This window comes from Mobula hypostoma, chromosome 23 (genome assembly GCF_963921235.1).
Source record: "Mobula hypostoma chromosome 23, sMobHyp1.1, whole genome shotgun sequence".
Taxonomy (NCBI): Eukaryota; Metazoa; Chordata; class Chondrichthyes; order Myliobatiformes; family Myliobatidae; genus Mobula; species Mobula hypostoma.
In genome coordinates this window covers 18,374,188-18,388,597 of record NC_086119.1, presented here as the reverse complement: position 1 = coordinate 18,388,597, position 14,410 = coordinate 18,374,188, and the positions used below count along the sequence as shown (strand labels likewise).

The following is a 14,410-nucleotide window of genomic DNA, read 5'->3' as shown; positions in this document are numbered from 1 at the left end:
CATCAATTTCAGTACTAATTCTGCTTCTAACAGCTTATTGTATGCACTAAAACATCAGAAAACAATCTAATAAGAATTGTTAGACTTCCTTTCAAAAATGGAATTAGTTACAATTTTTGTTTGCAAAATTCACAGTGCTCAGCTTGGTAGTCAATAAGTCAATCAATCAATGAGCTCTCACATTTAATAGTATCATAATCAATCTTACAGTAATACAAATTAGGGAAAGAGAATATTTCTGGTCACTTTACTGAGTTTAGCTCCACATTTCAGTATTGCCAATGGAATGATGGAATAGCATTTCCATGTTTCACTATTACCAATGAAATGATACAATAGCAATTGAATTAACTGTAATAGAGCCACAGAGCACCACAGCCTTATGGCTCATCCACTCCATGCTGAAATGTTATTCTATCTAGTCCCATCGACTCCCACCTGCAGTATAGCCCTTCATACCCAGCCTGTCCATATTTTTATCCAAACTTCACTTAAATAATGCAATTGAATTCACATTCACCACTTCTGCAGGCAGCTCATTCTGCACTCGCAATATTGATAGTTCGATTATTGGATGTCACCTTTGCAGCAATTCCACATTCAGCTATAATGATAGCACATTCAGAGGTGAGCGAATTACTATGGTCACGTTAGTGCATTGCCAATATCACAAGAACAAATTTTCTTTAAATGTTCATGTAGGAAAGGCAATAAAAAATTATACCGGTTCTAAAACTGATTCTGGAAAAAATAAACATCATAGAAAGTGATCGGGAATAATGGAGAAATGCCGAGCATAGCATCTCTCTCACTTCCAGTCTCCAGCCAATGGCTATCTGAGGTAAACGTGACTGAAAAAGCATATCACTTCTAAAATTCCTCGGGAATGACATTTTGTTAAAAGTAACCTTGGCACTGCAGCAGCACTCTTGCCATTAAGACAGAAAGTTATTTGTTCAAATGTCTCTGTAGACTTGAGCTCATAATTTAGACTGACACATGAGTACAGTACTGAGGGAAGTGTGTGCTTTTAAAGGCACCACCTTTCAAAAATGTTAATACAAGCTGTCAGGTTGCTCAGGTGAATGATGCTACTCAGCACCTAAAGAAAAGCAGAGAGCGTGCTGTCACCAAAAAATGCTCATGATCAATGGAAGGCTCCCAGAATGTCCATACAACCTGTTTACATTGTAGCAGCTGGAAGCCATGCAGCCTCAAGATATACTGCAGAAACCAAAACAGAGATGTTGAAACAATAATTCAGATGTCAAGACTGACCTGGAGGTGACTGACCACAATATACTCCAGTGAGACGCTAATTAGTTGGGACAAAGTGCTACTTGGGACACAGCTCTTGAATATGCAGACTCGGCATGAGAAGGTGGAGGAGGAGAAGGTGAAGCAACAGCAGCAAGGTGACTCTAATGTGGGCCACCTCTGGTCATACTGAAAGCAACTTATTTGCACAAGGAGCCTAAGTTACATCAACAAGGTTCACACCAACAGACTACAGTATACGTCTGTGTGCAGCAAAGTCACAAGAGTACTCAGACATGGGCTGATAATTGGCAAACGAACATTCACACCACACAAATGCAGCCAATGAGCACCGTGAACAAGACAAATTCTAACCACTTTCCCCAGATATTGTTCATCCTTATCACCCTCAGATTCCCTTTCCTGTTAAATTCAGAGTTACCATTGTCCATAAACCAGCTGAGGCTAGAACACAACTACCGTGGTTGTAAAAGGACAGCAGAAATTCGGATTTATCTCCAGATCCATGAAACCTTTCCAACGTCTTTAAAGTGTAATGGGGCTCTCTACATGCCTCTGTAAGTCCACCTCCACGAACACATAAGCTTGGCACAATCCAAGACATTGCAACTCACTTGATTATCAACTCCTTATTCCGAACCTTCCACCAGCAATACGCCATTGTCTTAAGCATGCCTACAAATAAACAACTTCTACCACCTTTTATTCCCCTCCATAGATACTGCCTGACTTGCTGAGTTCCTCCAGCATTTTATCTGCATTAAGACTTCCAGCATCTTCAGAATCTCAAGAGTGCTCAATGAAAAGACCGACAATCATAAGGGTGTAACACCATACACAATGGATTCCAGCTAAAATACCATCCTGACTAGGCAATATACTTTTACTTCTTCCATATGGTTGCATCAATATTCTGGAACTTTCTACCTAACAGTGCGTTCCTTACAAGGATTGTATTGTGTCAAGAATGCAGAACCTCCACCAACAGTCAAAAAGTAATTAGGATGACCTAATGTTAGGTATACCCATCTGAGTGAATAATGCATCTCATTCATTATACCTTTTGTCTGTTGTTAATCATCACAGTGTATGATCATAACACAAGATCCAACTAAATCACTCAAGTTCACTTTTTTCACTGCACAAACCGTAGTTCCAGTCTTCCATGTGCTTTTTGCCCATCTTAATGGTTCGATACATTTCTCTCATTAACCTCTGTCCCATCAGTTTCCTTCCAAACAACCTTCAAATTCAACGTTCTTCAATATAATTTACATACCTTCAATAAATCTTCTTTTCCCATTCAGCATTCCAAATAGTTTGCCCCTCCAAGTTCACCACAGTTCTTCCAACTTCACAAATACTCATGCCTTCACCCATGGCATTTTCCCAGGAATCCACAGGAACTGTAACACTTGACCTTTCACACTCTCCCTCCTACTGTTCAGTGTCCTAAGTATTCCTTCTGCATGAAGTAGCAATTTACCTGCACACCTTTCAGTGGGCAAGCCAACTGAAATTAGCTTTGCTCTGCTAAGCACCTCCGTTCACACTGGAAAAGTGACCCTGAGTTTTGAGTCCCCTGTCGTTTAAATGTATCTCAGCCTTTCAGATAATTACACTGTGGTTATCTGTTGTTCCCTTACTTGTCCTTCTCTAACCTTCTATGTTCACATAGCTCATGTTAAACCTGTCTGCTCTAGCACAGGCCTTCTGATTTAGCTTTCTCTTTCCCTTCCCCTTTTCTGCTGTATGTAAAACTCGTATTACCTCTAATTTTTCTCAAATTCTGATGAACGGTCAACAACTTGAAACCTAAACTTGGTTTCTCACTAATCAGATGCTGTCTGACTTGTTTCAAAGATCATCAAAGTAACAGGGGAAGGAAACTGGAGTTCCATGAGCCAGTCCTCATCAGGGGATCAGAGGTGGAGGGGGTCAGCAACTTTAAATTCCTTGGTGTTACCATTTCAGAGGACATGTCCTAGGCCCAGCATGTAAGTGCAATTATGAAGAAAGCATGGTAGGGCCTCTACTTCCTGAGCAGTTTCTGAAGATTCAGCATGACATCTAAAACTTAGACAAAATTCTATAGATGTGTAGTGGAGAGTATATTGACTAGGTGCATCACAGCCTGTTATAGAAACACCAATGCCCTTGAATGAAAAATCCTACAAAAAGTACTGGATACAGCCCAGTCCGTCACAGGTAAAGCCCACCCCACCATTGAGCACATCTACATGGAATGCTGTCGCAGGAAAGCAGCATAATCATGAAGAACACCCACCATCCAGGCCATGCTCTCTTCTCGCTGCTGCCAACAGGAAGGAGGTACAGAAGCCTCAGGACCCACCCCACCAGGTTCAGAAACAGTTATAACCCCTCAACCATCAGGCTCTTGAACCAAAGGGGATAACTTCACTTGCCCCGTCACTGAGATGTTCCCACAACCTATGGACTCACTTTCAAGGACTCTTCATCTCGTGCTCTCGACCTTTGTTGCTTATTTATTGATTATTATTATTTCCTTTTTTTCTTTTATATTTGCAGAGTTTGTTGTGTTTTGCAAACTAGCTTGGGTGCAATCTTTTATTGACTCTATTATGGTTACTAGATTTATTGAGTATGCCCACAAAAAGAAAGAATCTCAGGGTTGTAAATGGTGACACATATGTACTTTGATAATAAATTTATTTTGAACTTGTTGCTGAATTCCAGCATTTCCTAATTTTTACTACCATCAAAGTTTTTCTCCATCATCTTCTCAGTTTATGTAACCTTGCTACTGACTGCTGCATCTGCCTATGTCACAAGGTGACTGCACTTCAAAAACAAATTCATGACTCTGGTGTGCTCTGTGAGACGCTCTGGATGCATAATGCACTCCTTCAACACGAGATTCTGTAGATGCTACAAATCCTGAGCAACACACACAAAGTGCTGGAGGAACAGCAGGTCAGGCAGCATATATGGAAAGGAATAAAAAGACAACATTTCTGGGTGAGACCCTTCATCAGAACTGGAAAGGAAGAGGGAAGAAATTAATGTTCAAACCCAGGGGATTAAGTTAGGGGTGCAAGTTCTAGTTTAGCAAGAACTAACGTATTTTTGAAGAGAATTTTCCCTCAAACTATCAATCTTGTTGTAAGTTGGCAACTTGAAAATAGATTCTCATATTGCACGATTGGGTTGCTAATGACCCTGTGGTTTTTTGATATTGTCATTATTTTCTACCGATTTAAAGCAAGGCCATCCTGCCTATTGTATCTATGCAGGTGCAAGCATAAGTGTTGTTAGAATTGCACTCACAGAAGCATGTGGAGAATACTTTGTTACATTCAGATACCCAACCATCTCATTCCCTCATTTATCTATTCTTCCTCACATGCCCATCAATTCTGATTCCCTACCATCCACCTGCACTACAGGATACTTCCACAGCTAATTAACGTGCAATCAGCATGCATTTAGGATATGGGGGAAGACCAAAGCATCTGGGAAAACTCATGTCATCACAAACTGAATATGCAAACTCCACACAAACAGCATACTGTACCACTTTTCCTCTCAGTGTCATGATCCTACTCTAAACCACTCCTCCTCCTGCTGTGATGAGAAGTCATAAACCCAGTTCTCAATTTTGCTACTGACCCAAGCCAAGGTCAATGCCTCCGTTATGATGTCCGATTTTGCAAGAAATTTGCAAACTCCAAGTTATGATAAACATTATTACATATAAATGTGAACTTCAAACTTCCATACACATACATATGAAGAGGTCCTAAAATTGTTGTCAGCTGTTTATGTTCAATCTGCTTGAATACTTCCCACCTCAGGTTCCAATGAAGAAGGCTAAGATTACAGCAGATGACTACCATTTATGATAGTGAATACATGTGAACAACCAGTGTAATGTTAAGATTTATTTTTAATGTAACTAGCTTTTCCCAAAGAGACTCAAACTCAAAAAACCTGGACTGAAACTTCAATGCATCAGTCAGAAGCTAGTCTTCTGCCATTTTGATTCGGTCCACATGATATTAAAAAAGGGCTGAGAGCACTAGAAAGAGCAAAAGCTATTGGACCAGACAAAATCCCAGCTAACAGTCTTACGTGGTTCCTTGGGACCATGGATAATCCACTTTAGGATTAAGGATAACTCACTTACAATTTTGGCTTTGAGTTCTGAAGTGGCTAATAAGGCCAATGTGGGAACTACAGACTCTACCACAGATGGAGCAGGCAAGCAGGTAATTTGTAAAGAAGTACATTCTTTCCAATGCTTACACAGGGCTTCTCAAAGAATCCAACATGTTGTGCATGGTGTACTCACTGCATTGACCTGAGTTTTCCATTAATCTTCCTCTAAGCGCCTTTTTCATTTTGACTAATCACAGGGCAGATATTCCCCTGTGGTTATGACATCTCTTCAAGGATTTGAATTTTCTTCTGACCACCTGGTAATCTCTTCCAATGTCAGAGCTTCAAAGAGCATTCGACACAGACTCCTGAAGAAGATACTGAATGACACGGTCTTCCCAACAAAGCCCAAGATGTTGAGTCCTCGTCCACTGGAGGTTGAGAGCTTGGAGGCGGACTGTCCTAAGGTTGGGGGCCTGTCTGTGTGAGTGAGTGGGTGGGTATTAGGGAGGAAAGGGGCTTGTCTTGCTGTTTTTGTTGCTGCTTGTGTTGTTCTGTGGAACATCGTGGGCATGCTATGTTGGCACCTGAACGTGTGGCGACACTCGCAGGCTGTCCCCCAGCACATCCTTGTTGTTAATGCAAACAATGCATTTCATTGTATGTTTCAATGTACATTTGGGGTGCAGACTGAGGAGGTGATCAACCTCAAGCATAAAGGTGTCCCGGAACTGCAAGCTCTATCACTTGAGGGAAAGGAAGCAGCTCTAAAGCTGCTCAAAGACAGTGCTGACCTAAAAAACAGACGGTGGATAGAAAGGCTCACCACCCACTTACAGCTATGATGTATGGGTTCTTCTGCACTGTAAAAGCCACCCACAGCACAAACACTTAAGGTTCCATTCCACTAACAGTCAGGAACGAGGTGAACTCAGGGCAAAAGTGTATGCTGGAAGAAACACTTTGAAGATCTCCGCATTTATGACACTGTCATTGATTACTACAATCTACTAGGACCAGTCTTGCTGCTACTCCTGATTGACAAGGAATGTAAAAGGCCATATCCCAACTCAAAAATAACAAGGGCTATATATCAAATAGTGATCCCATCAAAATCTTTAAACCTGGCAGTGAAGAGCTTCAGATATGAATTCACAACCTCATCATTCACATCTGGGAAGAGGAGGATATATTCTTTGACTTCAGATATGTAGTAATTTTGATCTGCTTCAGTAGAGAAGAGGTCTGACTGGTAGAAGCACCAACTATTTAACATAACTTTTTTTGACCTCACTGGAACTTTGATGCCACCAATCACAACAGATGGTGCAATATCCTTCTTTGCTTTGCTTATTTATTTTGTAATTTATAGTAATTTTATGTCCTTTCACAGCACTGCTGCCACAAAACAACAAATTTCACATCATGTAAGACAGTGATAATGAACCTGATTCTCATTTAGTTGCCCACAGAAATCTGTCTCCATTTCACATTTGCTCTACAACCACGATATTAACCAATGGCTCTACAACAGAGCTAATCTCAGAAACAAACAAATTCAAAGAAAGCTGCATCTTTGCCTCAATACTTTTCCTGATCTTTTTCATTGTTATGTTGCACCTTGCCTCCAACGAACTTGCTGTGGAAATGGACCTAATTTTAAGAAGTAATGGGAAAACTATTCAACCGATGTGGCTCCTCTCCTGAACTGAGTCTGTACTCAAGCTGCATTCATTATCAAGCCATACTTGCAATTGTGTGTGCTCAAATACTGAACTCCAAGCCACTGTTGATTCATTTCACTGAAGCAAGCAAATAGATAGCAACACATACACAAAATGCTGGAGGAACCCAACAGGTCAGGCAGCATCTAAGGAGAGGAATGAACAGTCGACGTTTCAGGCTGAAGAAGGGTCTTATGCTGCCTGGCCTGCTGAGTTCCTCCAGCATTCTGTGTATGAGTTGTTTGGATTTCCAGCACCTGCAGAATTTCTTGTGTAAGCGAATAGATAGGCTTGGAATTACATGTACATGAGGTCAAATTTCTCTATCATTCTGCTCCCACCGCTCTCTATTCCCTACAACACCAAAGGTTCACACAAGACAACAGAAAATATGGACTCCTTCCTGTATCTCTGGAGACACATCTACTGTAGGGAGATATTGCTGATGAAATTCACCACTGCTTTCAAAGCCCCACCACAGCCTTTGGTCAAATGAGGATTGTGAAGATTAAGACCTCAAACTTGGAGCAGGACTCATGGTCTATCAGGCATCACTGTTCTATGCCCTCTTAAATGCTTCCGATACCAGGACTATCTAATACAGACAACTCATGGCACTGGAAAGATGCCACCAGTGCTATCTCCACAAAATCCTCCAAATAAAGTGAAGAATAACCAAAACTACTCAGTGTTCTCTCTGAGTAGTTTTATTTAATCATTCATTACATGTACATCGAAACATACAGTGAAATACACTGTTTCCGAGGATGTGCTGGAGGCAGTCTGCAAGTGTTGCCATGCATTCAGGTACCAACATAGTAAGTCCACAATGTTCCACAGAACAATACAAGCGACAACAATGCCAGCAAAACAAGCGCCTTTTCTCCCTAATACCCACCCACCCACTTACACATAGACAGTCCTCCAATCTTAGGACAGCCAAGCCATTCTAGTACAATTCCAAACCTGACAACTATTTGATGATGAGGAAAATTGGTCAGATATTTCCTATACTTTAAATAAAGGGCAAATATGCTCACAAACATCAGTTAGTGATTGAAACTGTCAGACACTGCAATCTAGCAACACTTACACACCAATAACCCAGTGACCAGTTCAAGTTTTGTCAAGGCCACTTGCCCCCAGACTTTATCACAGCCTTGCTTCAAACATGGAACAAAAAGTTGGATTCCAGGCCTCAGCAAGAGCAACGTCTGTGACATCAATGCCTGAAGAAGGGTCTCTGCCCAAAGCAGCGTTTATTTATTTTCATAAATTCTGCCTGGCCTGATGTGTTCCACCAGCATTTTGTATGTGTTACTTCTGTGCCATCAAATCAACATTTGAAATCTGGTACATTTGAAGGAAAGACACCAATTATTGGAGCTGTATCTTGCACAGTGGGAAAAGGTTCTGGTCATTCAAAACTCATAATCACAGACCAAGCCATTATTGCAGAGTTGCTCGAGATCATGCTTACAGCCAAACTTTTGTCAATTGATTAATCAATGACCCATCAACATTAGTTCAGAGCTCCGAAACCCACGGGTGATTGCATTCAAAACTCCTTACCACATGAAGTCTATTAAAGTTAGCTTTAGTTATCACACATAAAATTTATATATCGGTCATTTGCGTCAATGACCAACACAGTCCGAGGATGTGCTGGGTGCAGCCTGCAAGTGTCGCCATGCTTCTGGCACCAACACAGCATGCCCACAACTTACTGACCCGTATGTCTTTTGGAAATTGGGAGGAAATGGAGCACGTATACAGTGGCATGCAAAAGTCTGGGCACCCCAGTTAAAATTTCTGTTACTGTGAACAGTTAAGTGAGTAGAAGATGAACTGATCTCCAAAAGTCATAAAGTTAAAGATGAAACATCCTTGTCAACATTATAAGCAAGATTAGTGTATTGTTTTTGTTTTGTACTATTTTAGAGTGAAAAAAAGGAAAGAAGCACCATGCAAAAGTTTGGGCACCTGAAGAGATTTGAGCTCTCAGATAACTTTTACCAAGGTCTCAGACCTTAATTAGCTTGATAGGGCTATGGCTTGTTCACAGTCATCGTTAGGAAAAGCCAGGTGATGCAAATTTCAAAGCTTTATAAATACTGACTCCTCAAACCTTGTCCCAACAATCAGCAGCCATGGGCTCCTCTAAGCAGCTGCCTAGCACTCTGAAAATTAAAATAAATGATGCCCACAAAGCAGGAGAAGCCTATAAGAAGATAGCAAAGCATTTTCAGGTAGCCGTTTCCTCAGTTCGTAATGTAATTAAGAAATGGCAGTTAACAGGAACGGTGGAGGTCAAGCTGAAGTCGGGTTGACCAAGAAAACTTTCTGAGAGAACTGCTCGCAGGATTGATAGAAAGACAAATCAAAACCCCCATTTGACTGCAAAAGACCTTCAGGAAGATTTAGCAGACTCTGGAGTGGTGGTGCACTGTTCTACTGTGCAGCGGCACCTGTACAAATATGACCTTCATGGAAGAGTCATCAGAAGAAAATCTTTCCTGCGTCCTCACCTCAAAATTCAGCGTCAGAAGTTTGTAAAGGAACATCTAAACAAGCCTGATGCATTTTGGAAATAAGTCCTGTGGACTGATGAAGTTAAAATAGAACTTTCTGGCTGCAATGAGCAAAGGTATGTTTGGAGAAGAAAAAGTGCAGAATTTCCACCTCTCCAACTGTTAAGCACGGGGGTGGATTGATCATGCTTTGGGCTTGTGTTGCATCCAGTGGCACGGGGAACATTTCACTGGTAGAGGGAGAAATGAATTCAATTAAATACCAGCAAATTCTGGAAGCAAACATCACACCGTCTGTAAAAAGCTGAAGGTGAAAAGAGGATGGCTTCTACAACAGGACAATGATCCTAAACACACCTCAAAATCTACAATGGACTACCTCAAGAGGCACAAGCTGAAGGTTTTGCCATGGTCCTCACAGACCCCCGACCTAAATGTCATCGAAAATCTGTGGATAGACCTCAAAAGAGCAGTGCATGCAAGATGGCCCAGGAATCTCACAGAACTAGAAGCCTTTTGCAAGGAAGAATGGGCAAAAATCCCCCAAACAAGAATTGAAAGACTCTTAGCTGGCTACAGAAAGCATTTACAAGCTGTGATACTTGCCAAAGGGGATGTCAGTAAGTACTGACCAGGCAGGGTGCCCAAACTTTTGCTTCAGGCCCTTTTCCTTTTTTATTTTGAAACTGTATAAGATGGAAATAAAAAAGCAAACTTGCTTAAAATATCAAAGAAATGTGTCATCTTTAACTTTATGCCTTTTGGAAATCAGGTCACCTTTTACTCGCTTAGCTATTCGCAGTAACAGAAATTTTGACCGGGGTGCCCAAACTTTAGCATGCCACTGTATCGTATATACAGATCATTGTGGTCTCCCTACCATCCATGAGGGACACTAATCAGGAACGCTGCACACACAGGGCCCTTAGTATTATTAAGGGTCCCACCCATCCATCCAGCATCCTCTTTGACTTTCTACCATCAGGCAGGAAACTCTGATACATAAAAACAAGAATGGACAGGATGGGAGCCAATTTCTTCCCTCAGGCCATGAGGCTTCCGAACTCGTGGCCGCATCGCATTCGAAGTGTCACTGGTTAGTCTGTTCTGTACCTTACAATATTTAATTTATGCACTTTACTTTGCTTATTTATGTGTAATTTTACTTCCTTTCATAAGTAGTGATGTGTACTACTGTGCTTTACACAGTGGTTCGGAGAAACATCTCGTTTGACGGTAAACATGTATATTGTTAAATGACAATAAAATTGACTTGACTTGACATGGAGGACACCAACACAGTAATGGAGAGAATGTACAGACGGCTGTAGAAATTGAGTCCCAATAGGTGATTACTGGTGCTGTAAAGTGTTACGCTAATCACTACACTACCATGCTGCCCCCAATAACTCAACAACATCTAGGTATGTAACTAGTAACATTTATACCAAAGAATCCCCAATTTCAACAGGAGAGAACCTAACCAGCATTGATATTCAATTGCGTTCATATTGCCGAAACCCCCACTATCAATATCCTGGGAGTCACCATTCGGCAAAAATGCACTTCACACTTATTTCCTTAAGGGTTTGCAATGCAGTCAAATAGATGCTTGGTCCTTCCATCTTAAATGCTGATGGAGTTTTACTCATTGAGGCAATGTAGAGTATGCCATCATGCACTACGCAATGAAATTACCACAGCACCTCAGAGGCTTGATATGTAGCAATAAGTGGATCGCCTCCTTACAGCCCAGAGCCTTTACACCATGTACAAAGCACAAGTCAAGAGCATGATGGAATACTCTACATTACCTCAATGAGTAAAACTCCATCAGCATTTAAGATGGAAGGACCAAGCATCTATTTGATTAAAACCTCATTCACCACTCTGAAGACTTATTTCCCCCATAACAGTCCATCCTGACTGCATTGCAAACCCTTAAGGAAATATGCTACAGTTACTTGCCTGTACTATTCCAGACACCTCCCAAAAATCACAATCACTATCAAATAGGAAGCACAAGAACGGCAGATTTAAGGAAATACCATCAACTGCATGATCCCTTCTAAGCAGAAATACAGTGAAATCCAGTTAATTGAGATATCAGTTAATTGGGACAACCATTTATTTGGGACAACTCTCAAAGAACAATACTATTGAGAAAATAACTTGTGATTCCTTTCATTTGTTTGGGACACCATGCTGATTAATTAGGGCAGGACCCTGCTGCTGAACGGTTCCTAACTAGCGCCAGTAGCACGCACTTGCATGGTTATTAAAAACTACACCGTGCTTAGGGTGACCACTTTTTAAATAGCATCAGTTACATGCATTTGTGTTCAAAAAGCAGTGATTTTTGTCACTGATAGTTGACAAGAAATAAGCAGTAAGACAATTTGGAACCGTTTTGTTCACTATGGTTTCAAGTAATCAGGCTTGAATACGCTGGAAACAGCCAGGAGTGAAAATGAAACAATTTCTCTACTTCAACAAGTTAGGAATTACCAAGATTCTTAAGGTATCTTGAAGGTTAGAATGAAAATAACGATTTGGAGGATGAATCATCTAAAGCATTGTATAAAGGCAATACATTATCTGCACAAGGCATCTGCACTCATTTTGTTCATTTACAGTCAGTCATCAGAACACAACGGATGAATTCATCCTTTGGTAACAATTTATAGTACTGTAGAGGTATTGGTAGTGTTCTAATTTGTTCTGTATTTCATTTCAATATATAAATTGTTACTTGGTTAAACAGTGGTTTGTCTTTTCTATACCTTTTAACTATTTTCATGAAACTTCAGCTAATCAGGGTAGCCACTTCATTGGGCTGATCCCAATGTGTTCCAATTAACTGGAATCCATTATATTGCACTATCAATCAAACCCTGGCACTTTCCTCTCAACAACATTGTAGACACAAGGATATGCACCACAAAGGCTGTATCACCCAAGAAAGTGGCACACCACACCTTCTAAAAGGCAATTAGGAATGGGCAAGGAACTTTCCAGTAATGCGTTCATCCCAGAATATGAATAAATAAAATAAGCAAGGGACTACTATTTTGCAAAATGTTAAGTCTTTCTAATAAAGCATTTAACCAAAATTGTGCCCAAATGATTAGGAAACAAGTAGCAGACAACTACGTATGCATATTATGAGATGAAGGGTGTGAAGTTACTTAATTTTGCGCATTACCCCTTAAAATATTAAAGACAAACGTGTGCAATCAAATACCAGCTTTAAAGCTGGCCATCCCCAAGTCACAAAAAAGCAATTTCAAATAACAGGTGTGGGGGAAGAGGATACTACAGCCAGCCAATACTTGTCCCTCGGTCAATACTGCTTAAAAAGATCAACGTGGTCACCTTCACGTTAGCTTCTGTGGATCGCCCTATGGATAGATTGGCGCTGCAGTTCTCACTTCAAAAGATGTGAGCATTTTACCAGCTGCAAAGTAGCTTGGAAGGTAAAAGACTGCTAGATAGATTGTTTTTTTTCTCTCTCTCTCTTCTGATGCACCCCTGAGGGGCGCAATGAAGATAAACCTGCAGCAGTTGTTAGCACTACCCAACTCCATTGGCCGGATGCCCCGGGGCAAGGAGAGGGACTATAGGATGGGTTAGAGGGAGGAGAAATAAAACTAAGGATTCACGGTGCTCCATCTCACCCGAACGCTCCCCGCCCCACCACCTTCATCTTCTGGTACTTCTCCATCGTCGTCTCCAAGGCGCTCCAACAACTTCCGGTAGGGGCGCCGGCGAGGCTCAAAAGTCTCTCTGACTGGTTTCGCGTTGCCGCGGCTCGGAGCGCTGGATAAGAGCAGTCGGCAGCTGAATCACTGTAACCGCATCTCGTTATCAATGCACTATTCACAATGCAATCCTCAAAGAGGGCTGGAGTTAATGCAGAACTTATTTCTATACACTTTAAGTGCAGTTAAGCGGAACAGGGGTTGGTGGAAGATCCTATAGTGTAATTTATAGCATCTGTGGCGCTTCTTGTCGACAGTCCTGATGCAGTTGCGACCCGAAACAAACGCTATTTATTTCGTTCTACATATGATGTTTGACCCGTTGAGTTCCCGCAGCAGATTGTTTGTTGTATGTAGATTTTTTTTAAGGTTGAACTGCAAGTGTTCAAGGGGCTATATTGCAAATCTAATACAGACATTATTAGATTTTGTTTCCAAAAGTGCAACAACATTTTACACGTACAAGATGCTGGATGAACTCAATAAATCAGACAGGATCTAAGGAGCGGAATAATTTTCAGCTTTTGCAGAATCACTTGCGATCAAAATATGCTGCATAGTGGGGAGAGGCAGTTCTGTTGTCTGCTGCCTTTCAAAGTGTCTCCTAATCTCTCCATCCAAAGAAGATCTGATCAAAATAGAGAAATAAGACCACAAGAGGCAGGAAATGAAGATTCAGCGATATATCAGTGAAGGAAATGAAGATTATAAGAGTTATTGGTAGAAGAACCATGAGTGGATTGAAAGTAACGTTCGATTCTGATCATGTGACACACGAAGAATGCAAAAGTATTGGACAACACACGCATGAGGATTTTCTTGAGTTTTATGCTCAGTAGTGATGAGAGTCGCGTCCTAATTTACACCCAGTGACCACTTTAATAGATACCTCCTGTACCTAATAAAGTGGCCACTGAGCGTATGTTTGTGGTCGTCTGCCGCCGTAGCCCATCCACTTCAAGGTTCGATGTGCTGT

General features: G+C 41.2%; 1 protein-coding gene across 1 annotated transcript in view; it reads right to left on the bottom strand.

The window, feature by feature from the left end:
- Positions 1-13,421, bottom strand: part of nek8 (NIMA-related kinase 8) — a 76,069-nt gene extending 62,648 nt beyond the window's left edge. The window contains exon 1 of the mRNA XM_063031808.1: positions 13,351-13,421. Within this exon, the coding sequence (XP_062887878.1) occupies positions 13,351-13,397 (47 nt within the window). The 5' untranslated portion in view covers positions 13,398-13,421. The remainder of the gene's footprint in view (positions 1-13,350) is intronic.
- Positions 13,422-14,410: the final 989 nt, after the last annotated feature.